Genomic DNA, 27,510 nt, shown 5'->3' with positions numbered 1-27,510 from the left:
ACATATGGTGCAGAATCTGCTTACCCTTCCGGAGCACCTAACAACCAGTTTTTGTATTGTTAAGTCTTAAGTGTTCTATGTTGTGTCTTGTGTACTTTTATTTGTCAGTTTGTCTTTTTCTTTTTTAGCCATGGTCAGTTTATTTTGGCTCTTGGAGTATGAACGTCCCTATGATATCATTCGCCCCTCTTTTAGTAAAAGAACTATTCTCTTCAATGCAAATTTTTTCATGAAAAGAAACTTTCGATGATTTTCTCTTTTTTGTCTTATCAATCCTTAATCTAATTAAAATTAAATAAGACAATTAACTCTTTATCTTAAATTGAAAAAAACTAAACAGTACCATTCATTTTATTGATGTAATGACAATTGCCCTTCTTTTTATATACATTTTGTGTATATAAATGCAGCTTTATTTTTCAATCAACTCACTTTTGAATTATTATTCTAAGCACTTACAAAGTTTGATTTACCAGCTTTATACCATGTAAAATAAAAATGAATTGAATGTAAATCCTTGCAATATCAAACAATAGACAGATTGAAGTACCGTAAATATACAAATGCGTATAACAAAACTATTTAGTTTTATTTCAATTTATTGATAACAAATCATCATTTATAACAGTAAAAATGATATTCAAGGATCTTATTACAGGGTTCAATTAGTAGTCTTTACAACATTATTAAAACCTGTTGAAGAATTGATAAGATATCTGAAAAGTATTTAAATACACGGGCTCGGTAAACAGCATCACCGTAAACATGTGAAATGCCATCCTGTTTCTAATTAAATTCTAAAGCCACATCCAAACTTTCAAACTAAAACTTTGTATTTATGAATAATTTGAGTAAACATGGTAAAGATTTTAAGTAATTTGTTGTAACAAAATCCTTGACTTTATTATTAATCAGTGCTGCATAGATAACATACTAGGTTCATGTTTACAAAAATTAATCCTTCATTAAAAGATTCATAATTAGAATACTCAAGTGAATCATTTTGATAGTAAACAAGTGACAAAAAATAACAAAACAATTGATTACAAAAAAGAAGAAAAAAAAAAACCAACGAAATAAATCGATCTGTAGCAACTAAGGTGACACAAACAAATTCTGACAATTACATCTGAGTAAGCTGCATATATTCATTTTCTATCCAAACACATCATCATTGCCTGTTGCAGAATGACGTATCATTGGGAAATTACTTGAATCTTTGTCTCCTATAAAAGAGAATCAAATCTGAGTTACATATGTTATAATTGATTGGTTCAGTATTTCTATTAGCGGATGTTTATTTGTTATAGATATAATTTTCTTGGCCACATATTAATATAATATATATTATTAAATGTTTATGAATATGACTTTTGTCTAGCTATAAATTCAGCCAAAATAGAGGATTTTGTGAATCTAAGGAGACGTTTGTTATCCATTCAATTGATGTGTTTTCTAGCTTTAAATTTTGTCATATGATCAGAAACTTTCCATTAAGAATCCGTGTGAGGTCGGCATTTTTGTTATTTTACTTTTTGTTCGTCATTAGAAGCAATACAAGTAAAAAGAAACGTAGGATATACGAAAATTGAACCGAAAACTAATATTACACAATAAGACTAATTATATAATTTGGTACTTAGTTTTTCAGTTGGATTTCATATTTTGTATTGAAAGTGATAATGAATCTCCTCTATTATTTGAAAATGCCTGTACTAAGTCAGAAATATGACAGTTGTTGTCCAGTCGTTTGATGTGTTTTGTCATTTGATTTTGCCATTTCATTAGACTTTCTGATTGAATTTTCCTCGGAGTTCAGTATTTTTTTGATTTTGATTTTAATTATTTTTGTACATATACATGTATCTGTAGGCCTATTTCCTTGAAATTGAAATAATTAATGTATCATTGGTGTACATTCTTCAATATCGCAAAAAAATAAATAAGCTAAAGATTTTTTTTTAATTTTAAGTATATGCATGCTTGTGACAAGTGTTTTACTTTATTTGATGGTCTTGAAAACATAACTTTCCATAATCGCCATTAGTTCTATATTTTCTGGTGCCTTAAACCTTTAACCCCCAATCCCGCCTGTTGGCGTGATGGCGACAACCATTATTTGGTTGCCCGTATGACCCTCCATACTTTTTTTGAACTGCCCCAACTGAACTGTCATGATAGCAGGGACTTCAACCAAGCAGTTCATGGTCCATCAACTCTTCTCAGATGTCTGTTCATGAAAATTTGGCACTTTGAAAGCCGTTTAAGAGTTCAAAATCGGAAAACATGAAAAGTAGCCAAAATCAGGTGGGGGTGGGCATCTTACGTAACTGGAAGTGACTGTTGGTAAAAACTATTATCATATATGCATGCATAGGTGGTATAGGAACACAACGAGGTATAATATGGCCAATAGGAATGTAAAATCTAGGTCACTGTTTTGTCAAAAATCCATAAAAACGGACATTTAGGCAGACCTGACTTAACACTTATAATTCCCAAGCAAGACACTGAAGTCCAATACACTCCCAGCTAGCATGGATTGACTACTTTAACTATAAGGTTATACTTGAATGACAAAAAAACACAGTCTTGTCAGTGTTCACCTCTCAAGGTCGTTTTGAAATCGGTAAATAGACGGAAAATTACCATTTTTCACTGGGGGTGGGTTTAAACCCACGAGAAAATGCCTGATTTTCCAAAAATGTCTTGGGGGCGAATGAGTTAAGTAAATATGACCAATATCAATAACTCAGTTTTAATCAACGTTATAACACTCACAGTGGGTATAATTGATATTTATCAAGATAAGTGTTTGTGAAAAATACGTGTAATGAATTGTATGACTTTTTTTGGTTTTCTTTATTTTCCTAAATTTTATTAATTTAATTTAATTTAAGACATTAAATACATTTACTTCATCTTTGTTAGTTATAATTGTTTTAAAACTGTGGTTGCTTTCATTTTATTATCATTTGGATCTTCAATGCTCTTCAACTTTGTACTTGTTTGCCTTTATAAATATTTTGATATGAGCGTCACTGATGAGTCTTATGTAGACGAAACGCGCGTCTGGCGTACTAAATTATAATCCTTGTACCTTTGATAACTATTTACTTTTAAATGTGTACGTTACAAACAAACGTTCCTGCAAATATATATCAACGCGTTTGAAAAATTTAAATATACTTTGAAAGGTTAAATAGTACATGAACAAGTAACTTATAAAAAGGATAGAAAGATGAAAATAAATATTTTTTTCAATGTAATATCAATCACAATTTATTTTTGTGTACCCTTATAGTATTGACCAATTAAGATAAACTAAAAGATATTCGAAATTGACAAACAATTGGCACAATTGTGTTTGTAAAGTTTAAAAGTTTATTAATACGTTAACAGATACAATTCATTATTTCGTTTAAAAATATTATAGGTAATCATGTTACACTTGAACTAGATGTTGAAACGCAGCTTTAATTGTCATAAAAAGCATGTCTGGCGTAAAGGCTATATTTCTGTAATTATAGACAATGCAATGTCATATACGAACTCCCTTTGCGGCTAAACCTGTAGCACTTTAACTATGAAGTTCAGTAAAAAAAACAAATATATTCTAGAATGGAAAGTTGATATGCCCTACTATTTTATTCAATGGTCAATGCAAAACATAGGGCTGTGTGGCATAATTTTTAACCTATAATGGACCAATACTTTTCAAACTTGTACTAAAATTCTGTACTACCCATATCATTACTTCAGAATTCAATTTTCAAAGCAACTGAAGTTTATATAATTGTTGCATTCATTAGTTTGGTTTCTATAAGATTAAAGATATAGATCTTATCTGAAAACCAGTACGTTAACCAAAAAAAATATCAATGAATATTATTTACCTCCCTATAAAGGAGTGGTTTGAGAAACAGATGTTTTAACAAAATGCAACCTGTAAGTAAATACAAAGCATGATATCTGATGAGTGTTTATGTTATAAAGTTTTATATACCTTTACAATGCAAATTCAATCAATTCTCATTTCTATTAATTTCAGATAAATTGTCTCATATGAGATGTCGTTCTAAGATACTTATGCAAATTGACTAATTTGATCTTTTTGAAATGATCAAATCACTCATATTTTTTTATAAGTTGGACATGACCAATCACTTGCTAGATATTTCAAATAATCATATTTTAAATGCTAAAGGTAAAAATGCCTAAATCATATTTGACAACATTTTCAAATTTAATATTTCTATCTGACTTAAATTCACAATGATTATTTAATTAAGCACATATTTACAACATAAGTAATCTTCTTGTTTGGTTATTGCAAGTTTATTTTGGCGACTACTTGCATTACAGGTGTTTTCAATACAGAATTTATTAGATAAGTTTTATGTTCCAGTTTGTTAAATTTACTCCCTATACTAGTATCGAAGTGAAATATATAATTTCAAGAGGCCCTTGCCTGATGAATGAAAAAATTGTAGATTCTATCTGGTGTAATAAACTCTAGTATACATGTACTTCTCTTCTTGGTAAAATCTCAAAAGAAAGTGACAAAAAAGGCACATATAATTCAAATGCAGTGAATGCTTTTATATCCAGAGATTTTAATAGCTGGATTTTCAAAAATCAATGTGTAAATTATTTACATTTTATTGGGGGGAGGGAACACCGTATTTGATTTTAAAAAAGCAATGCAATTATTTTTTTTACTATCTTCATTAAAATAAAATGAAATGTTACCAATAATGATCATTCATGCATTTATTTGTAGTTTGTGTATGAACATAAATTTTTACTGTGAAACCTACAAACATTTCTTCCATAGCAACACACATGTGTGATTTCGTCAATAATTTATTTGGCCTTTTTAACTTTTTTGGATTCGAGTGTCGCCGATGAGTCTTTTTTTAAGATGAAACGCGTGACTGGCGTAAATACAAATTTAATTCTGGTATCTGTGATGAGTTTATTTACAAAAATATCACGTTGCACATGATAATCTTCTGTTTTGTCAAATTTCACTATGTTCTTAAGTTTATCAAAAGTCATAAAATGTCTGATGTCTTTTTAAGCCATGGCGTTGTTAGTTTAAACGACAAACAGACAAATAATAGTACAAAAGAAACAACATAGGAAACTACCGACTGAGCAACACGAACCACACCAGGTTCTCTGGAAGTTTAAGCAGATCCTGCTCCACATGTGGCAACCTGTGAGAATTGAATATCGCTTGATATCAACTATTGTAATTTTATTAAAATAGTAACAATAAAACTCGCCCAGGGCTCGTTAATTGTTGTATTGAAATTCAAATTACTCGGGTTATGAAACAAATCAAAATTTGTGTCACTTCCTTATTTCAAAATAATGTGTAACAAATTTAAAGTTATGTCTTTGTTTAAACTTTAAGTGAGAGTTATTGTCTTGAAACTTCGTTTACGATCTTGCAATGCAGTTTTAAATAACTAACCTTATTGATTCAGATATTTGTACTTTCGACCTCTCAGATTGTCCTTGGTCTCTACATTTGTTCTTTTCTGGGTAGATTTGATTCCTTAAAAATGTAGGTTATACAAATATTCGATATACTAATACGAAAGAGGCTCTTTTGTTATCAAGTCCTATTTTACAATCATTTTTATTAAGAAATAAATAAAGGCAACAGTAGTATACCGCTGTTCAAAACTCATAAATCCATGGACAAAAAACAAAATCGGGGTAACAAACTAAAACTGAAGGAAACGCATTAAATATAAGAGGAGAACAACGACACATTTAAATGTAACACACACACACACACACACAGAAACGGACTAAGCATAAGACAAAATCCTATGAGAATAACAAATACATCAAACCCAAAAACATGAATTTGGGATAGATAAGTAACGTGACACGTCTTATAGTAATGTGAATTCACACTAAAAAATAATAGAAAACAAACGAAACAATGGAAACACAACGTTAAAATGTAACACACAGAGAAACGAACTATAATATAACAATGGCCATATTCCTGACTTGGTACAGGACATTTTTAAAGGAAAAAATGGTAGGTTTAATAAAATATACTAAAAACTAATATTCTACTTATTTGATGGCTAGTTTCCAAAACATAATACGCGCACATTGTGATTGCACATATGAATTTCCCACAATTTCAACATTTTAGACTGGTTATTTCTAGACGAGTAATGTTATTTGCAAATTGTATTGAAAATATAACGCAACAGAACACGTTGCACGTACACATGATGTACAATGAGTATATTTATTTATGCATCTTTAAATAAATCATAGCACCTAAAATAAAGATGACATTCTACAAAAAAAAATGAGACAAAACAACTCGACGAGAGAAACACCTCAAGGACACTAATAGGTATTCATCAATGCACGAAAAATCCGCATTAGAACACAGTCTTTTGCTGGACAATTTATAGTATGAAAATAAAAATATGTGGTATGACAGCATATAAAACTCTCTCTTCCAACACGACGATATAACAAATGACGAGCTAACGGGTAAATTCTCTACCAGAGACAAAATAACGTAAACTCAACTATTCATTGTGTAAAGGTCATCATAAACCTTCAACAATGCAAAAATCTATCATGAGCTTTAAAGTTTCATGCAATTTTATAATATTTTATTAAGCTTCAACATGTTCAAGAATTAATCATAATCCTTATTTGTATATATAATAGCATCGTTGTTTCTATCGTACACAAAACATTTTTTTTGAAGATGTAAATAATTCAAGATAGTTAATACAATAACATGAATAAGAAGATCTTATTCTTACTGCATATAAATGATTGACATACTTTTATCATGGCTTGATATGATTAAGTATATAATGTCAAAAAATTCCCAGAAAGCCGCTTTTTCATTTACATATTAAGTGATATGCTTTCATGAAATGTGACACTTTGAATGTGTATGGCTTGCGTAATTGCATCAATATGATATAACTTACGATTTTTTAACAAATGTTACAATTCCGACTATCACTATCGCAGCGATAACAAATAGGATAAACGTATTTGCAATTAAAATGCCAGTGATTGTCTTGAAGCTTTGGTTGTTTATATTCCCTGGTGCCTTAAAAAATATATGCAGAAATATGTTATACAATCATTTATAGACTAGAATTTGGTAAACGTATTCATGTAACAGCTCATCATTTAAAGGTAAAACGTTATTTCGGTAAACTTAAAAACAAATAACATTAAGTCATAGGCAGAAAATCCATAGTTACTTTTCTTTTCAATCTGCATCAATATGTTCTAGTTTGGTTTATATGGAAGTTAAGTGTGTGTACAAAAAAAACCATGAAAAGATTTGCCAAGGAATTCGGAAATAAACGATTCATGATTCCTTTTTTTACATTGTAATATAATAACCTAGGTCTATAGCAATAGTTGTCCAATATGTTAAATATTCGCTCAGACAGTTTTTGTTATTTTGTTCTAAAAGATTTGACATTTTTATCGAGACGTTGATCATGTTTGCTCCAGCAAAACCCCATTTTACAAATGTATTAAAAAGACATATTATCTTAATATATCTTATAAATGCAGAGGAATACACAGTTCTGTTGAAATAAGAAATCGTGTAAAATTTAGTGTTGTTGCTATTAAAAATATTCATTTTATATATGTTCTGGAAAAAACGAAAAAACAATTTTTCATTGATAATTATAACGCTATGCATTCAGACAGCTTTTTAGTTTCATGATTTTTGTAGATACATATATGCAAGGTCTACCATCAGAATAAGCTAGCTCCCTTAACTGCTTCGTGTTTGTAATTTGAAAACACAGAAATATACATTTTTTTAGAATTTAAATCCCAAACGGATTCATATCCTTCGTGCTAATCAAACCTCATATAACGGCGATTGAAATAATTTTGTAGTATTTGAATGTGATGTCACTGTTCTGACCTTAGTTTTTGAAACTGAATTAAACCGATGACCTCATTGTAGGTTGACAAGTTTCTTAATTTAAAAAAAAAACTGTGACGTTGATTTTTGACGGCAATTTTGTTTGATCTATTTCTAGAGTTTGCAATTAAAACAGACTTTTATTTCGTTTCAGACACTTTGCTTGCAATCAACCCAATAATGGTCGATCAAATTAAGTTAATGATCATTTCTGAACATAAACTGAAAAAAATGTCACTGATATGAAGCGAAATGTCTAAATAGTATTGAAATAACCAGCATGAGTCTTTTGTAGACGCGCGTCTGTTGCAGATGCAAAATTTCAATCTTTTAATGATGAGTTTATATCCAGTTCAAAGATAATCAACTAGACATAAGTTCTTTGTGTGCAATATGGGCATTAAAGAAAAACTATTTACAGGAATTTAAATTAAAAAAAAATAGTTCGTTATAAACTTACATCAGAACTTAACCGTGAGTCTCTTTTAGCAAAAATGCTTGTAGAGAAATCACTAGTTGTCAACACATATTTCGAATTGTGGGTGTGTCCTTCTTTATTGGTTGTAGTTTTTGAGTGGCTAATAGCCACAGTTCTTCCTTTAGTTTTTTTCGTGGTTAACTTGAAAGGTAAACCTTTACTTGTAACTGCTCTTGTTGACTTGGTGTTTGAAGGGTGAGCGTTTCCTGTGCAAATGGAATAGAAGTAAAAGTTCCTGCTTTGACTTATTATTGTTCACTTGTTATAAATTGTGACTTGGATGGAGAGTTGTCTCGTTGGAACTCATACGATATCATCTTATTATACATTATATATATATACATTTATAATGATATCTTATTTAAAATGGATTTCATTAATGCCCGCGTCACACTGTCCCGATTTTTATATACGATTGACATCCGAATGTGAAAATTGTAAGTTCGTACGAAGTTGGACCCGATCTCGTTAAAATACCAAAAAGTGACCGAATCAGGTACGATGAATAACGAAGTCTATACGATGGTGTCGAAATTATATACGATAGCAAAAGATGGACATACGAAGGTTAACCGAAGACGGGTATTTAAGCTTCATATCTCAGCCGAAGCCTACACGATGAATCACGAAGGCTACACGATGGATTACGAAGGCTACACGAGGGATTACGATGATGGCGCGATGGCCATACGATGTCTAAAAGACGTCGTGTACAGCTTCCGATACATTTAAATTATATGCCGAAGACATCACGCTTTTTAAATTGTTTGATCAATATTGAATATATATTATATTGTAGATTTAATTTCTGGTTTAATCATAAGACGGAAGACCGTGGGCTTGAAGGGTAAAACTTGACTCTGAGTCTCTTCATATAATGCCACCAAAATCAGGGAGAGGAAGAGGGAGGGGTATGAGTCTGTACAAGTCTGCCATGCATGGCGGGAAATCGATCTTTTTGTCTAATTCTTATAAAACTTAGTTTATTATCCCCTCGCCCACTACATGTAAGTTGCGTTTAGATAAAATTGTTATGGACACTCTAGAACCAAAATGCTCAAAACTTGGTATGGTGTTACTCGTTAAGAATATCTTAAGCATTATTGACTTTAAAGTTCAAAGGTCAAGGTCACAGTGACAGTTGTAATATAAGGCAATATCACCCTTGTGGACACTCTAAAACCAATATGCTTCAAAAGATTTTAACCACATTTGGTATATTGTTCCTCCTTGTAATGATCTGACATTTTTTACGTTCAAGGCCAAAGTTCAAGGTCATGCAGATGGTCTTGTTTTTATCTCCTTGAAATAGCATAATACACAGGAAATTGGTTGCTCATTTTTTTACCTGCTGGTTCTAAAGACAATATTAAAGGTATTTCCAGTTACTGAAAGTTTTGGTTGATTTCTAAAAAAATAGTTTATGTATCAAATATGCATATTCAATTTACCATTTTCTGCATGTGTCATATACAAATATAGTGTCTATATTTGTCCCCAATATGTTACATACGAGGAGATGCCACGCTCGGCATTGCCTTGTTTGAACTGTAAAATGTGTGCACTAGTCTGAATAATCACCCATAATTATGTTTACTGATCTATCTTAAAGGTAAGGTAATGGGTTCGTTGATCCCTTTTATTCAAAAAGAGCTCTTTCCAGGAGAATATCATAATACTAGTAATATAGACAAAAGGAAGAATGTGGGGAAAGCAACAAATGCAGCAAAATATGACATATAGAAAACAAAATGATTATGGAGTAAGCATTCGTGTGACAACAACTCAGACGATACATAAAAATCAGAATAATGAAGAAAAAGTTGTTTTCCCTATATACGTGTACCTGCAGTGTTGGTATACGAGGCGCGTTTATGATTTTCATTATGTTACTTGATATGAAAAATTGACAAACAGTAATATTTTACTTGTAAAAGTAAATCCTGTGTCTGTAATAGCTGCTCTTTTTGTTCCATTTGAATTAATAGAAACAACGCTATCGCCTTTCTTGTTCTCATAGAATCATATGATATGAGCTCCATGTTTTGTGAACGTCTTTCTTAACTGTCGTATTAGACTGACCAGTGCATGTCGCGCATGGCACTTAAAATGTATTTTAGCACGAAAATTAACTTACATTTAGCTTGATTTATTGCCGTCGTAGTTCCATCTTGTCGCCTTCGTACTTTTATTCGATGGCAACACGACGGGATTACGAGGTCTTCACGAAGTCGTGTTGCCATCGTAAGACCTTCGGGTAGCTTCGTAATTCATTCGTGTAGACATCGTAATGGCAAAACTGCCCGATGGAAACACGAATGCAATACGATGTTCAAATATGCATTCCCGGTGACATTACGATGGTGAGGATGGTGATACGAACTCAATACGAACCCTAAACATCGGACGCATCTTCGGGGATTTTTTAACATGTTAAAAAATTTAGAACCCTTCCCGAAGTTGTCCCCGAAGGCTAGAAAAGTGGCTGCTGGTTCTACGATGGTTAAAGATGGCACTTCGAATAGTCCGATCTGGATACGATCAGTCCCGATTTTGAAAATTTCCATAATCGTGTTGCCATCCGCGTAAAAATCGGGACAGTGTGACGCGGGCATAAACCATATATAAAAAGTTGATATTTATTGTAACAAATGCCTCTCAGCAGAACTATTGAAATTTTAAATATGTAAATTATAAAAACTTTGATAATTTCATTTCATAAGAACTTCAAATCAATATATCATAGACAATAATACACAATATTGGAAAAAAATCTTTTAGATTATATCACACGCAATAATAACAATTTCTGGTTACTAATTAGCCATATTCAAAAATAAAAAATTAATAGTGTTATATCAGCACAACAGATTTCATGAATGAGCTTTGATCTAGGTTCTAAAAAAATAATTAAAGACGATACAAAATACCCTACGGTCGACATAAATATAATACAAACCTGATATTTCATGAGTTTATAAAAGTTTAATTTGGGATCTATTTTTATTCTTTATTCAAACCTTTGTATAAATTGATAACTTTAAAACAGTTTATTCACCATCCTAAAGAGTTATAAGGAAATAGATATGTTCACTTTGATCTTCTGACCGACAGTACAACCCTCGACAAAGTTGCGTCTATTTGCTGTGCGTGATTAACACATTTTCTTGGACGACAGATGGTCAGAATAGGGATGTCAGATATGAAAACTCGCGTAGGGAGAGAGTCCTGTTCTATGAAAATGACGCATTCTCTGAATATCTTTGAGTTGCTTGTTTATTTTGTTAATTTGTTCTCATTCTGAACATATTTAAAATATTTGACACTGGAAATATTTGTCGTAGAGAGAGTAAAAAGCATAAATAAACCTCGTGTTCATTGTACATTTTGTACATCGTAGTTCAGTAATAGGATTGGACATCGTTGATCCATTCTTATACTTTCTATATTTGGTTCCTCTATATCGCTCTTAATCGATTTTTTCACATAGTCAATCAGTAACTAAACGTTTTGAAAGGTGCTAGCTTTTGGATTACGATATTTCGGGCTTTTGGAAAACAATTTGTTCATTGCTCTCGACATGATTAGCGGGGCCAATGTTGATATTTTGACGATCAACTAGTTTTACATCCTTAAGACGTCAGGTCTCTTATACCCATCTTTGAGATAATAAGTTTGATATATATCGATTCTACAACTGCATCGAGTGTGATACGATATTTATCCACTCGGGAGAGTTAAATTTTCAAATTTTAGACCCGAGGCTCGCCCAGCATTTCAAATATTTAAAATTTAACTATGGAGAGTGATTAAATATCGTATAGCACGATATTTGGTGGTGGATCTGTTTCTTAAAGGTTTTTTTACAATATGCATACAGATTAAAACAACAAACAGGCGAAGTATTGAATGTACCACTTTTTACTTTAATCGCTTATCCAACAATATGTTATCCTATAGAACCACAATCATTGATCTAGTCTCGAATACTCATACTGTAGGGCCGTCAGCATATGATGTGTTTTCTTCTCATCTTCTTGACGTGTTCCCAATATAACAACTCATTCAAAAACGAAGAGTGAATGGGAATTAGAAATATGGTCACTTTAACCTTCTTGTGATTATAACCCTTGTAACCGTACGCTTGACTATTCGGGAAGTATACATCTGGTAAGAATGGTGACGTTAAATCCGATGCCAAAGGATGAAAGGTTACCACGCGTGCACGTAAAGCACCCTAGCTTTGACTCTATTAAAGGTTCCGTATGTGACATGTTGAACGACATGTTTCGGTCCTTTTCCATTTAACCATTTCAAGAAAATGCATGATATATTTTTTTCACTTTAATCATAAAAGAATCATTTAAGCCAATTGATTATTTACCATGCATATAAACAACAATCATATAACTAACTGTTATATATAAATAATTTCAAGATGGTATGTATACCGATAAAAAAAACTAGAAATTTTCAACGTGCTGCAAATTATTTTTTTACTCACCGCATATGTCACATGTTTTTCCGGAGCAATTTAGGTTCGTACAAACAACTTCAACTAGAAGTTCAAATCTAAATTGAAGATAAAATACAACTTATAAACGAGTCCAAATACATACATTTATACATTGAGAACTTCACAATTAAAGTATTGTTGTGAATGTGGCCATTCCGCAAATTCGTTTATATTTCATAATGCAAAAACTAGAACTAATTGTTGTATCGCTTCTGAGTGTTTTAATAATAAAATAAAAATGATATACATATTATTAGTCTACTACTTGAAAAAATGAGTATTTGTGCAGAAATGCATGGATATACTGAACATGTAAAATATACTTGTGCCTGCACAAAATCTTACATTACTAATTTTTATCGTGTATTTAGTAGTAAATACAGTAGTTTTGAATATTTGATAAACAGTCTCCTGTTATCCGTATCGCTCAACTTTGATGCACACCGTTATCCTTAATTACACCCTTACTAATTATCACACCCTTACCCTTCAGCACATCTCTCCCATTTATCGCACCCCTACTCAAATTTCCCATTTATAACAGGAATGATGCCGACTAAATTCATGTTTTAATATGAAAGCTTCTAAAGAAGTATCTTTCCTCAACGGGTCCTAAATGAATAAACTCATCATATATACCAGGATTGAAATGTTATATATATACGCCAGACGCGAAAAATTTTAAAAAGCAAAATAAAGTTGAAGAGCATTGAGGATCAACAATAACGTTTTGCCAAATACAGTTAAGGTAATCTATTCCTTAGGTAGAAAAGCCGTAGTATTTCAAAAATTAAAAAAAAAAAATTTAACAGTTAATTTATATTTATGAACATCAATGATAACTCAAGTCAACACAGATGTGCTGACTACTGGGTTTGTAATACCCTATGGGAAATAAATCTAGAAACGGTCATTAGGGCGTGTCGTCATTTATCGAATGACATCAATGTTTTGCATATGACGTCATAGAAGTCGAGCTTTCACATTTCCTGGCGCTCTAAAAAAAAACTCAATGAAATACCATACAAAACACACCAAAAAAATTGCTTTGAACTACAGGACGCAAAGTTTACGGTAACCCATGTGCTTGGATGAATAATTTACAAGCAGTTATGTTAAAGCTTTAAAAACGAATTAAAAGTTAATATAAATGTAAACCTCCTTTGAAAGAAAAAAATATCTAAATCTTTATATATTTTCTTATATTCTTAAATAATAAGATTTATTCCTATGAAGAATAAATCCGGTAATCGGAGGAAAGTAGGCTGAAGTTTTGGGAGTTGTATCGCTTTGTACATGTGATAGAATTAATATATTATAAGTGACGTTGATTATGTTAACCTCGATAACTGTGACGTCATTCATTCTTTCTTTCCCACGCTACAGAAGAGAGAAGACGTAGAACATTAGGTTCCGTACGAATTAACAAATATTGTTTCAAAAGATACCCACACACCCACCACTTAAATGTAATTAATATGTATATATGTTATATCATGTTGTTCGATGTTCTGCTGTTTTTATGTGCTATTTTTCAGGTTGAAATGATTGATAGTTTATTTCGATTATAAGGGCGCTACCATTTGATTTTTATGGGGGGGGGGGAGGGTGGGGCTAGGATGAAATTTGAAAAAAATAGGCAGGACAGGAGTTTCGAGTAAAAAAAAAGGCAGGATGAGACACTTGCAAAAAAAAAAAAAGTCAGGATAAACTAAAAAAAAAAAAAAGGCAGGACCGAACAGAGTGAAAAATAAAAAGGCAGGACAGAGATTACAGCTAAAAAAAAATGCAGGACAAAATTTTTCATCCTAGCCCCCCCATAAAAATCAAATGGTAGCTCCCTAATCCCAGTCCTTCGTCACGTCTTCAGACAAGATTTCCGCCCTTTGGCGAAAATAGCGACACAACATCTACAAATATATTATGCTCCTTATAATGAAATTATGTATCCGCTGAGCTTCTGTTTCCCAGGCCAGCATCCGATATATTTTGGAAGCAATAATGTTAATAAGGATATTATGTTGATATATAAGGAATAACAATAAGGTGTCAATAAGGAATAAGGAATGGACAATAATGTCGAAATAAGGAACAAGGAATGGACAATAATGTGGAAATAAGGAACAAGGAATGGACAATAATGTGGAAATAAGGAATAGACAATTAGGTTTAATTATATTATATACATGTACTAGGGACTTGCCAATTATGTTTCTCGGCAGTCCAATTCTTTGTCAAGCCGTGGCCGTATAATTTTGTACTTTTGCTAAATAAAATGGTTCTTACTTTATATTTGTATGTCATTTGGCCCCACGTTGTCTCATATAATTAATCATATTTTAAACAGGGTATGGGTATATCAATAATTTTTCTATCCTTCTGTTACAATTGTTTTTATATATATAATTATTATTTATAATTTGACAGTAAGTTATACTACATGCCGGACGACTTGTTTTTCCAAAAATAATCCTTTTTTATCATTTATTTCATCAGATACACACAAGTTTTTCACTTGAAACCAAATGTTAGAGTGAAACTACAGAGTCTCCATCCTACAGGGTGTATGTGAAAAGTAAAATCACAAAAATACTGAGCTCCAAAGAAAATTCAAAACGGAAAGTCCCTAATCAAATAGCAAAATCAAAAGCTCAAACACATCAAACGAATGGATAACGACTGTCACATTCCTGACTTGGTACAGTCATTTTCTTATGTAGAAAATTGTGGATTAAACCTGGTTTTGCAGCTTGTTAAACATCTCACTTGTATGACAGTCGCATCAAATTCCATTATATTGACAACGATGTGTGAACAAAACAAACAGATACAGTAGGTAAAATTGTCACAAATAAGGGAATTATGTATCGCAATTATTTAATGTAAGTGCCTATAAATAGCAGCACATTACTTTCTATTTTAATTGTTTTTGAAAATTCTCAGCACAAATCTGTTTTCAAATATCCATTAACAGTATTAATTAATATTTAAATTGATAAAAAAAGGCAACAGTAGTATACCGCTGTTCAAACATATAAATCCATGGACAAAAAACAAAATCGGGGTAACAAACTAAAACTGAGGGAAACGCATAAATATAAGAGGAGAACAACGACACAACACTACAATGTAACTAACACACACAGAAACGGACCAAGCATCAGACAAAATCCCACGAGAATAACAAATATAACATCAAAACCAAATACATGAATTTGGGATAGACATGTACCGTGACACGTCTTATCGCAATGTCATTTTACACTCAAAAATAAGAGAAAACAAACGACGCAACGTATAAAACCCAGAAAAAAACTACATACTGAAAACTTCCTTCTGCACTCCTTGTCTTTATTATGAATCCATTTGATGTTTGGTTTCTTCCAACTTCACAAGAGGTTGCAAATGGATGAATGGAGGTTCTTGAAGTTTTTGTTATTCCAATAATGACGTTCATAATACTTTCAATCTGTAAGTAGACTAGAGTCTTATATGATCATGTACTATTAAACTAGAATCTATGCATTATACGGGCTGATTCTAAGTACAGACAATGTGAAATTGTGTTCTACATGATTCATCATTGTAAACAATATTGATACATGCACATTTGACTATTTTAATCTGTTTGATCAGATAATGCCAGTACAAGTAAAGTCTGTTTGCTTGCAGTTAGATTTGTTTTATTGTAATTGAGCTCAACATTCGGGAAAGGTCGTGAAAATTTCAAATGAACACTTTGAACAAAAATTTCTATCATGTTCAAATATAACTGTTAGAACAACTCCAAATACGATCTTCTTCGTTTTTGTTATTCTGAGTCCAAAGCGAATTTCGACGATGGCTGCTCGAATAATCTCTTATCATAGCCATGAGAAAATCAGTGTGAAAATTTTGAACGAGAAACAACACTTCGAAATAAGGGTACTTTCAACGGAGAGCAACAATCCGTTAAGCCAAAGCAGTTAGGTAATGAAAAGTAGAAGAAAAAAATGCTCACAGAATTCGTTTTGAAATTTGAAAAATATATTTGTATTAGGATTTTTTTTTGTATATTTTTTAAATTACATATATAAAAGAGACCAAATGACACCGATATTAACAACTTTAGGTCATCGTACGTCCTTTAACAATAATATAAGCCCATACCGCACAGTCATCTATAAAAGGCCCCGCAATGACAAATGTAAAACAATTAAAACGAGAAAACTAAGGGCCTAATTTATTTACAAAAAATGAACGACAACAAATATGTAACACATCAACAAACGACAATCACTGATAAACAGGTGAAAAACAGGCTCCTGACTTAGGACAGGTGCATACATACAGTATGTGGAGGGGTTAAACATGTTAGCGGGATCCCAACAATCACCCTTACCTGGGACAGTTGTTTAACATTACAATATAAGAACGAACTATAAAAATCAGTTGAAAAAAAACTCATTAGATAGATAAAATAGAGGTACATCTAACAAGTTAATGTTCTCTTTGAACTTACTTAAGGATTTGCTTTATCTATTCTCTATTCTTGACATCTTCTACATTCATTTTAAAACTATAATAATAAAATCGAATTCAATACCTTGTCAGTATAAATAAATGTGAAGCTGCTTCCATCTACCGCCTTCAAATTTGTCTTTTCTTGATTAAAATCAGGTGGTAGAAGACAATCAATGGACATTTTACCACCACAAACGTTTTTGCTACAAAGCGCAAAAAGAAAATAAAATAAAAACAACAATCCAAGCAGTATGTTCACCTTCTTGTTAATTTTTTACTTATTCTATGTAAGTCAATTATGCCAGTTGGATTAATGAAGTCTTAATTATATGTAGTCGCACCCGCAAAGTGGAAAGGGATAAATATAAGTTGCAAAAATTGCTTCCCAATCCGCTATAAATAAATATGTTTAAACTAAACCAATATGTATAGCAAACAATCACTGATACATCTTTGATTGTGTTTATATATTTTTTCAATTTTTAAATAACCGGTACTTATACATCCCGTCATTGTATTATTGTGCTATGGTAAGTTTTTGTTTTCTTGTTTTTCGTTTTTTGCTTATGTACTTTGTCATTTGTTTGTTATTATAGTGATGAAGGTTATTAAACAATGCTGACTACAGTATCGTTACTTTTGACATTTATACCTATAATGTCTGTTTGTTTTGCTCAAACATTATTGTTAATAGGGTGATATTGTATCCGACTGTCGTACAATTGAGAGGTTCATCTTGCTTTTTAACCAGGATTAGGCCACCATTTTCTACATGAGAAAATGCTTATACCAAGTCAAGAATATGACAGTTGTTATTCATTTGTTTGATCTGTTTAAGCTTTTGATTTTGTCATTTGATAAGGGAGTTCCGTTTGGAAGTTTTCTTGTAGTTCGGTATTTTTGTAATTTTACTTTTTTGGAGGGTTTCGAAAAAAGGTTATGTTTGTTATTTTACTTTTTTGGAGGGTTTGGAAGAAAGGAACAAGGAAGGGAATGAATTCTCTGCAATTTGTTAGCATAAACTCACTTATGATAACAAAGTTGAAGAAATCTGTTACTACAGTCTGTATGTCCATTCACACTGCAACTCGACGTCAACACTTTTACCTTTATAGTCATCTTCTCTTCGGCATTTATCCTTAATAACTAAAAAACTTATCATATCAAATGTCCTATGAAGAAATACCAGGCGTTAGAAAATTTATAAAGTTCCTAAAAAATCAAGCTAACAATTTTATGGTAGATCTGAATCGACCGGGGCTTGAACCTTTGAGATTTTCTCCTGAAATTTGTAATTTAATTCGATTTATGGATGTTTTCTATGTTGTGTTTTGTATTCTATTGTTTGGTCGGTTTTTTTGCCAAGATGTTGTCAGTTTGTCATCGACTTGTCCATTTCGCATCTTCCGCCTCTCTATCTTTGTTTGGCAACAATATTTATAAACAGATTTATATTGATGGGTGTTTAAGTCTAAGCCATGAATCTTAACTGATGTCGTCTCGTTTATATCTTAGATTAATGCAAAGAAAAGTTTGGTGATGTGGCAAATGTTTTTTTGACACTGTTTGAATTCCAGAGTTTAATAGCTTGTCATGTATAGAAATACATTGATTCGATATCTTATCTGATGTCTTTAACACTGACTGAATAAGCATGCGCATATTACGTCATTACGTCATAAATTACCGCCACTGAAAATAATTCTAAATATCTTTACTAAAATATAAATAAATTGATATTGAAATAAATCTATTAAATTAATAGTAGTCATTAATTATCAACAAGTAATGAACACAGTAAATAAACCATTAACGACGACATAATTCAAAGAAGGGTATATAAAGGCAACAGTAGTATACCGCTGTTCGAAATTTATAAATCGATTGAGAAAAAAAAAACCGGCTAAAACTTAGGAAACATATCAAATATAAGAGGAGAACTACGACACAACAGAAATACAACATGTAAATGTACACACACAGAATCAAACTATAATAGAACAATGGCTATTTTCCTGACTTGGTCCAGGACATTTTAATAAAAAAAAAAATGGTGGGTAGAACATTATGGCAATGTTAGATATAACATTAAAATGACAACATTACATGATAGGACTGCAATACAAATAAATGGGAGAACATTTAGGAAAGATAAACACACGAATAATAACTAACAAAAGTGCCAGGTTTAAAATTTTATACGCTAGATGTGCGTTTCGTCCACACAAGACCAACCAGTGACGCTCTGATGAAATATAAAGGCAACAGTAGTATACCGTTGTTCAAACTCATAAATCCATGGACAAAAAACAAAATCGGGGTAACAAACTAAAACTGAGGGAAAAACGTTTGAAAGCCCAAAAAAAAGTACAAAGTTGAAGAGCAGTGAGGACTAAAAGTTCCGAAAATTTGTACCCAATACGGCTAGGGTTTTCTGCCTGGCTTAATAATGACTTACTAAAGCATATACACAAAAACTAATATATTGTGCGATCATGGTAACGCTGTCACAATATTTGACAAACCCTTCACTGGCTTAAAAATTCCTGATGCCTGAAATAAGAAAAAATAACAAAGTTCAAATCCATATCATATATTATATAATAAACTCAAGTAGATATAAGTAAAAACACCGTAGATGCATTCTAATTTGGTTTCTTGTGATGTCATCATGGTTCAAACAGCCATAATAAATGTTAATTAGAAATTTGATAGATTATACAATGGTTATGTGTAACCCATTAATCCCCGGTGTATTATCATATTCTATCTTTGATACGAACGCGTAAATAATGGAGTTCATCAACGGTCTATTAGTAAATAGTACAGGCGAATTGCATATGCATATAACGAAGTTAGTCTCAAAATGTTTAAAAGAAATTGGAAAGATAATGTCAATAAATTAAGAGTGAGGACTTTACATAGCTTTATAACCAGGTTTAATCCCTGTATTTTCTGCACAAGGAATCAAGTCAAAAATATGATAAATGGTTTCCATTCGTTTGATGTGTTTGATGTGTTTGAGATTGAAATTTAAACATTAGATAAAGGACTTACTGTTTTGAATTTTTCTCTCCTGAAGTTCTGTATTTTTTATATATTCTACTTTTTATAGATAGATATCTTTTTATAATCACATAGATTTATTTATAATTTATGAAAATTTTCAAATCTAATCAAATGAAAATTTTAGCTTTCTTTTAGTCAGTACGAAAGTCATTTATAATCTTTCTTTTAATGTATTTGGTCTGGTACCAATATTACATGTCAATCTATTTATCATAAATCAATGTTAGTGTTTCACTTACATAATAGTGCACAATTTATATCAAACTTTATTTATATAAGATAGCAGAAGTATTTCGTGAAGTAGATTTGTAAAGGGAACTTCTAAAAATTCTATTTGATAGTATTGTTATCTTGATGTATAATACTGGTACCTTTGATAACTATTGAACTACAATTATAGTTGTTAATTTCTGTGTCATTTGGACTTGCCTGAAGAGTTGTCTTATTGGCAATCATCGTCGTAGGGAAATGCTCACATAGTTTTACAAAAGGTGCAATACCGTTCCGACTATGTCTTTTAAAAAAACCTATTATTTTATAAATTTTCATTGGTCTAATGGAATGTCCTTGCAAGAATCTATTCTTTGCAAAAAATTTGCGTTGATCGTGGATTATTGCATTTTGAGTAAAAGGATTGAGTTAATTAACATTATACACATTTACCCTTTACCTTGCTACTATTTTTTGTTTCGGTATCGGCTGATAGTGAACATGTCCAATAGCAACAAAAAAAATCATAGAAAATTCTACATCTAGTGTGTGCCAAATGAAATAATCACCTTACCCATAAACACATATGCATAAATATTCGACTTAAAGATAGAAAATATATCCTTCCATTGGTACTTGAAGAAGAACATGATATATTAGTCCTCCAAACTGACAAAAATGATGACATGACTAAAATGCACTATTACGGGTACTTTAGTATCATGCCGACAGCTGGTTTTATAATAATGTGTTTATTATCGATGCAAGGGCCCTGTGGGTGAATCCATATTAATACAAAAATTTGCCATCATTAATGACCTGACAACAGTACGTAACTATATAATAAGTCTGTTTAAATGTTTTGTTTCAGTTAGAGGTGAATGTTTGTTCTTTGTAAAAAATAAAATATTGCCATAAAAGTTTGGATGTTGAATACCTGAACGTATAAGATGTCTACATGTTGATTTATATTTACGAATGATGTCCTTTTGTCGATGATAAAATTTAGTAGATGTTCTGTTTAATCGGTGATATATGTATCTAAAACCCTGGAGTAATAATTTTTCATAAATACACCGATTTCTTTCGTTACATTCAAATACGTTGTAACATACACGAGCGAATCAAACAAGTTGAACAAGGGAACATCACCATCTAATGAAGGATAATAAACTATAGGAAATGAAAAATCATCTATTTTATCATAAATCGTTAACGATATAAACATTATAGATATCAAGATCCAGAAACGGTAGTGTTCATTGTTGGTATACTATTAGCTTTGATAAAAAGTCAGTCCGGCAGGATAAATCTCTTTAATGTGCATACTGATGTCTTCATTATTGAGAGCCAATATATCATCAAAATATCTAATATTGTTATTTACTTATAGTTTGTTAAATATACTAATTGTGGTTTTCTTATACCGAACCCCGATATTAAGTTTCAACCCAGTGAGTTTCTTAGACAAGTATTCTTACTTTCACTATTAAGTCAATTTTAAAAATTTGTTAAATATACTAATTGTGGTTTTCTTATACCGAACCCCGATATTAAGTTTCAACCCAGTGAGTTTCTTAGACAAGTATTCTTACTTTCACTATTAAGTCAATTTTAAACATTCAAGTATTATGCACGCCCCTTCAAATACTTTCCCTTCGCCTACCGAAGAACAACCCCATACTTGCAACGTTTCACCTTTTAGCTAATCATAATCTTACATTTTACATCTGCCATATTTATTTATTTTAAAACTCAATTTGTAATTTGTATTGCTTCTCTTTTGTTCTGTGCATGACTTTTTACGTCCAACGCTGCTTACTTTAAAATAAATCATTAGCCTCTGTCAATATAGCTGATGCTATACTGTCTTTAAGAAGTTAAAAGCAAATATACAAAATCGTTATTTTAGGCAGAATTGGTTAATAGGTAGGTACTATATATATAACATTTTGTGAGGGAATTCGACGGTTGCTTTACCACTGTTCACAGCAACGCAATTCATGACATTTTTTTTTATGACACTACCTCCGTATCAATTAGAAGGAATTGTTTTGCAATGTTTTCAGAATAAACTCATCATGGATAACAGGAATAACATTTAATATTTACGCCAGACGCGCGTTTCGTCTACAAAAGACTCATCAATGATTCTCGAATCAAAATTTTTATAAAAGGCCAAATAAAGTACGTAGTTGAAGGGATTTAAGGACCTAAAATTCATAACAGTTTTGCCAAATACAGCTAAGGTCATCTATTCCTGAACTAGAAAAGCCTTAGTTTACCAAAATTCAAAGTGTTGTTAACAGTTAATTTATAATTATAAACATATCAATGATAACTAAAGAAAGGATTTTTCTTTGTTGTCGCGTATTATTTGTGAAACATTCAATGTATTAAATAGGCGAATTTTCTGTGTAAAGTCAATAATTATGTAAACTTTTGAAGCCCAAACTTTTTAAAGCCTTAAATACGCAAATAAAAGATCCAACAACTATACCAATACAGAACGACATGTTTATGAAATTGTACCAAATCTTTAGGTTTTCAAATTTTTATTCGTTATTGCAAAATAATGAACTTGAAATATCTCCTATTTTCTCCCTACTCAGTTTACCCCTATTACTTTTTATGATGTGGACTGGTCATTGTTATATATTGAATTAATATGTTATTTGATTGGATTAATTTTTTTTTTGGTTTACCTATATTTTATCAATTAAATGTAAGGTATGAAAGGTCCACTTCTTCTATTTTAACAAAATTTTCCGAATTCACAGTTGATAAATTATTTTTTAAAAGTCTATTATGGAGACAAAAGAGAAAGTTTGCAAAAAGGACGTTTTGTTCCATTGAACAAGTCATTTTCTTAAGAGAAATGCCCAAATACATTTTACGCACGGCTACGACAGGTAAAATCAAATATGTCCCCTTAAAATCCTTACTTTTTTATTTTCAAATGATTATTTGAAATATTTTTATAGTTTCCATTTCAATTTAATTTTTTTTTTACATAGGATTACGGCAAAAACATAACATACATAATAGAAAGTAACATTTGAACCGACAATAACGTATTTCTTTAATGTTTTAACTTTACTATTTAATGCATACAATAAATAACCAACAACGTATAATATAATACATTAAATGTACTGCCATACATGTTTATTAAAATATTTCTCTAATTCTTCGTCAATTTATCCCTTTCTGCTCCCATTGTATAAAAAAAAATCAACATGTGGTTCGTTTGATCTCAGTTCTTCATTGGTTAAAATCTGATTATGACGTCGAATATTCTTGTTAACCTCTGAAGTTCCTATTGTGACGGCATGAAAAAAGGCGACCATGTCTGATGACGTAACATAGAAAAAACACATCTTTTTGCAGATCTGTCGCAAAGAAGCAATACGTTTGCCTGTGTATTGTTTGAAAATCATTAAAGAAACAGATTCCACCCCCAAATCTCGGGTTTTGAATTGGAAAATTTAACTGTCATGAGTGGATAAATATCGTATCACACTCAATGCAGTGGTAGAATCTATATGTATATGCAAAACATTACCGTCGGAAACGAAAATGTTAAAATTAAAGAATTGTTTTTCTTACCTTAAATCTCAATCGTACAATTTAATAAAAGTTTCATTAAATTGTACACAAATGAAAGAAACAACACCTAACATTGACGTCTATAACTTTTTATCTTGATTGATTATATCACCATTTGGATTATTTTCAAGTTATCGGATAACAGAACAAAACATATTAAACTGTTGTCAAAACACGAATAAATGGAAACAAATGTGTTAATACATACTTTTAATTATAGAACGTATTTTATTCAATTGCATAGTTCGGTTTTAGCGTAAACGAAAGTCTTGGTGGTGTTTAGGGAATAGGAAATAACGATCAAAGATCGCAAAATTAAGAGCACAAAATAAATATTACAAATGTTAAGAGTATTAGAGAAAAAGAAGCCTATCTGCTCTTTCAATATAACTTTGTGCCAACTTGTCCAGCTCTTCCCTCAGCTACTCTCCAAAAAGGGCTTTCCCATTGGGTAAATGTTTGAATCTGTAATATAAACAAAAAGGGAAATGAGATTGCACTGTGGTTTTTTCTACACTTATTGCAAAATTCTGAAAATGTCACTCAGTCTTGAAATATTTTTTTGTTTAGAACACATCTAACTGTAGTAAATATTAATATGACATATGTGATCAAATGTAAAAACAGTAGTTCACATGGCCCTCAAATAAGTTGATTATACATATACTCTACTTTACTCTAGGAAATAAAACTTTTAAAAAAAATATTGTTTTTATACAGCATTGAAACATAAAATGATTACTTTATCAGGGATCAATGTCATGGTATAAATTACCTAAATTTAGTCTGATAGTTAATATATGTACGCCAAGTTAGACTGCACTGTTCATGTTTTCCAAAAATATGTGGCACTATAGTGGCGAGTTCTGCTTTCATGGACTGTTGGTGAATTTTGGTGTCTTGAAATGGCATACATAAAACACCTCACTATGTAGGGGATGACTTTTGCTGACTTTAACTGTTTGTGGTTTTTTTGAAAGACCATAGAGACGTTTGGAGAGATTTTTCTTCACATGCGTTTTATCATCTATTTTTATTATTGAACGAAGTAGTCTTGACTGCGTAGTAGCATCTTATCAGCATGTAAAGTTCCAACTGTATATCCATCTTCAGCAAGCCTTTGATTCATTGAACATGCCATATCTGGCTCAATACCTTTGCTTGATCCTGCATTACAAAATAAAAATAAATTTATTGCGTCCAATAATATGTAATACAGTTGACAAATTGGAGGTACATTATAAATCATAATTATTGACTTTTCTTATTGACCAAAGTCTTGTCAGATAATATACAGGTAGTCCTGAGTATACCTCAGCAGATATATAAAATGATAAGGATTTGTCTACTCAATTGTGTTTACTGTTATTATTTCATTAAAAAATAAATCAAAATCTGTTTTCGGAAGTGCTTTATACTTTTTCCAAGGTTAAGCAAACAAGGAGGTTATAATTAACATTGTGTCGGAACATGTATTATAATACGATTCTTCTCATTGGGCTTTTGATTTTGTGATTACTTGGCTGTTTTTATAGTGACTATTTCGTCATTTGATGAACTTTAACTAGAATAATATGCACGGAAAGTTTAACACAAGTATTTCTAGTCTTGATTGCAAATAATGAAATATTTACAAATAGAACTCGAGACTATTAAAAAAATCCGTATAGTTCATATTGTGCATGTTAATTAGTTATGTGACATTTTTCTTTTTTTATTCAAATGATATATGTACCCTTTTAGAAAATTTGTTAATTTGGTATAATTAAACACCTAATGACTGGTTGTGCGGTTAATAGCAAGTTCGTTGTCCCTTTGCATACAAACTATTGCCCTCGGCTTTGCCTCGAGCAATAGTTGGTATCTCAGGGACAACAAACTTGCTATTACCCTCACACACAGTCAAAAGGTGTATAATATTGAATAGGAACATTTTGCCATGCTACAGATCACATAGTTGTTGTAAGAGTTTAAAACGTGCAGAGGGATAGACACTCTTTCTACAAAAGTCATCGGATTTAACGTCCTCATTCAAAAAGGTCGTTGTGAAAGTTTGAATTATCACCCCGTATAACCCAAATACAAATGAATCCGGACGTTGACGCGTTTGAAGCGATAATTAGGACAACATTTTGGATTTGTATATCAACTTTTGCGAAGCGGTACTTTTATCAATGATAAACAATTACAAGTTAAGTTATCTCGTCAGCTTCAAATGTTCTCTAGAAATGTAAATAAACACGATATCGTACTACTAAAATAAATTAGGTCATTTCGTACTGTATCGTTCCACCAAATATATTTCTTTTAAGGTATGCGTGATGTCAGCAGCAACACTTTTTCTGTGTTTTTATTGTAAACTATCATCTGTCAACTTTGGTGAAAAAGTAGACCATGAAATTATCAGTCCTCCAGAACATTAATTGAAATGTTTAATCAAGCGAACATCTGAAGGCAAAAATTCACTGAAAACTCGCAATTTCCATGTTTTTCCAGTAAAGTGTATACAAATTCGAGATCTCTAAAAATTCACGATTAAGAGCCTCGTCAAAATGCAGTTTGTATCCAACTTCGCCGCAACGAAAATGACCAGAGGAGCTCGTTGGCCCTTGTTCGCCAGATATATAAGATCACCATTATTTTAACGAATCTGATGAAGGTAAGATATTTGTAAAAGACGTCCTTGAACTTTATCGTCTAATAGTATCTTGTCGAAGGTCATATAAAATTTGAGATATGTCAACGAGCTGAATTCTTTTTGTACAGTATAATGAACTTTTGGCATCTGGGTTCTTTCCGTTTGAAAACATTGCGTACCGTTTATTCTGCGACGTTGTACAGTAGTGTACATCATCTATCACTTCATGAATGCGCTACTCAGAACTTGTGAAAAGGATAGAAATTACTTAAAGGGAAATTTCTTTGTTTCTTGTCAGGTCTAACAAAACACGGGAAATATTAACGAAGGAATGTATGAGAGGGGAAAATACGTGATTATGAATTTGGATCGATACAATGATAAACATAAGGGACGACATCAAAAGATCGATGTAGGATAAAAAAAACTTAAATCAAATAGTTTGGGGTTGGGGGTTAAAATTCTGCAAGTTTATTATAATATCTAAAATCAATTTTTACATATATCCCTATTGGTAAATCAATTTT

At 31.4% G+C, this 27,510-nt stretch overlaps 1 protein-coding gene across 1 annotated transcript; it reads right to left on the bottom strand.

Moving 5' to 3' along the window:
* Positions 1-5,192: 5,192 nt before the first annotated feature.
* LOC143076625 (uncharacterized) lies at positions 5,193-24,417 on the bottom strand. The gene is made up of 10 exons (XM_076255479.1): positions 24,346-24,417; positions 19,916-20,010; positions 18,485-18,603; positions 17,540-17,660; positions 16,278-16,423; positions 12,943-13,010; positions 8,421-8,644; positions 6,993-7,117; positions 5,483-5,566; positions 5,193-5,241 (listed from the first exon to the last, which is right to left on the bottom strand). The coding sequence occupies exons 2-10, from the start codon at positions 19,952-19,954 to the stop codon at positions 5,193-5,195; spliced, it is 975 nt and encodes a 324-aa protein (XP_076111594.1). The 5' UTR covers positions 19,955-20,010; positions 24,346-24,417.
* Between the last annotated feature and the right edge of the window lie 3,093 nt (positions 24,418-27,510).

The sequence above is a fragment of the Mytilus galloprovincialis genome, chromosome 1, assembly GCF_965363235.1.
Source record: "Mytilus galloprovincialis chromosome 1, xbMytGall1.hap1.1, whole genome shotgun sequence".
NCBI classification, from domain to species: domain Eukaryota; kingdom Metazoa; phylum Mollusca; class Bivalvia; order Mytilida; family Mytilidae; genus Mytilus; species Mytilus galloprovincialis.
Note: the sequence above shows the minus strand (reverse complement) of the source record. Positions and strands in the feature narration are given on the sequence as shown.

Excerpts from the sequence above, each read along its gene's own strand:
- LOC143076625 (XM_076255479.1), bottom strand. The coding sequence starts at position 19,954 with ATGATCGCACAATATATTAGTTTTTGTGTATATGCTTTA. Across the intron at positions 18,604-19,915 it reads GTTTTTGTGTATATGCTTTA|TTATTAAGGATAAATGCCGA; the intron begins GTAAGTCATTAT and ends TAAGTTTTTTAG. Across the intron at positions 7,118-8,420 it reads ACTCACGGTTAAGTTCTGAT|GCACCAGGGAATATAAACAA; the intron begins GTAAGTTTATAA and ends ATATTTTTTAAG.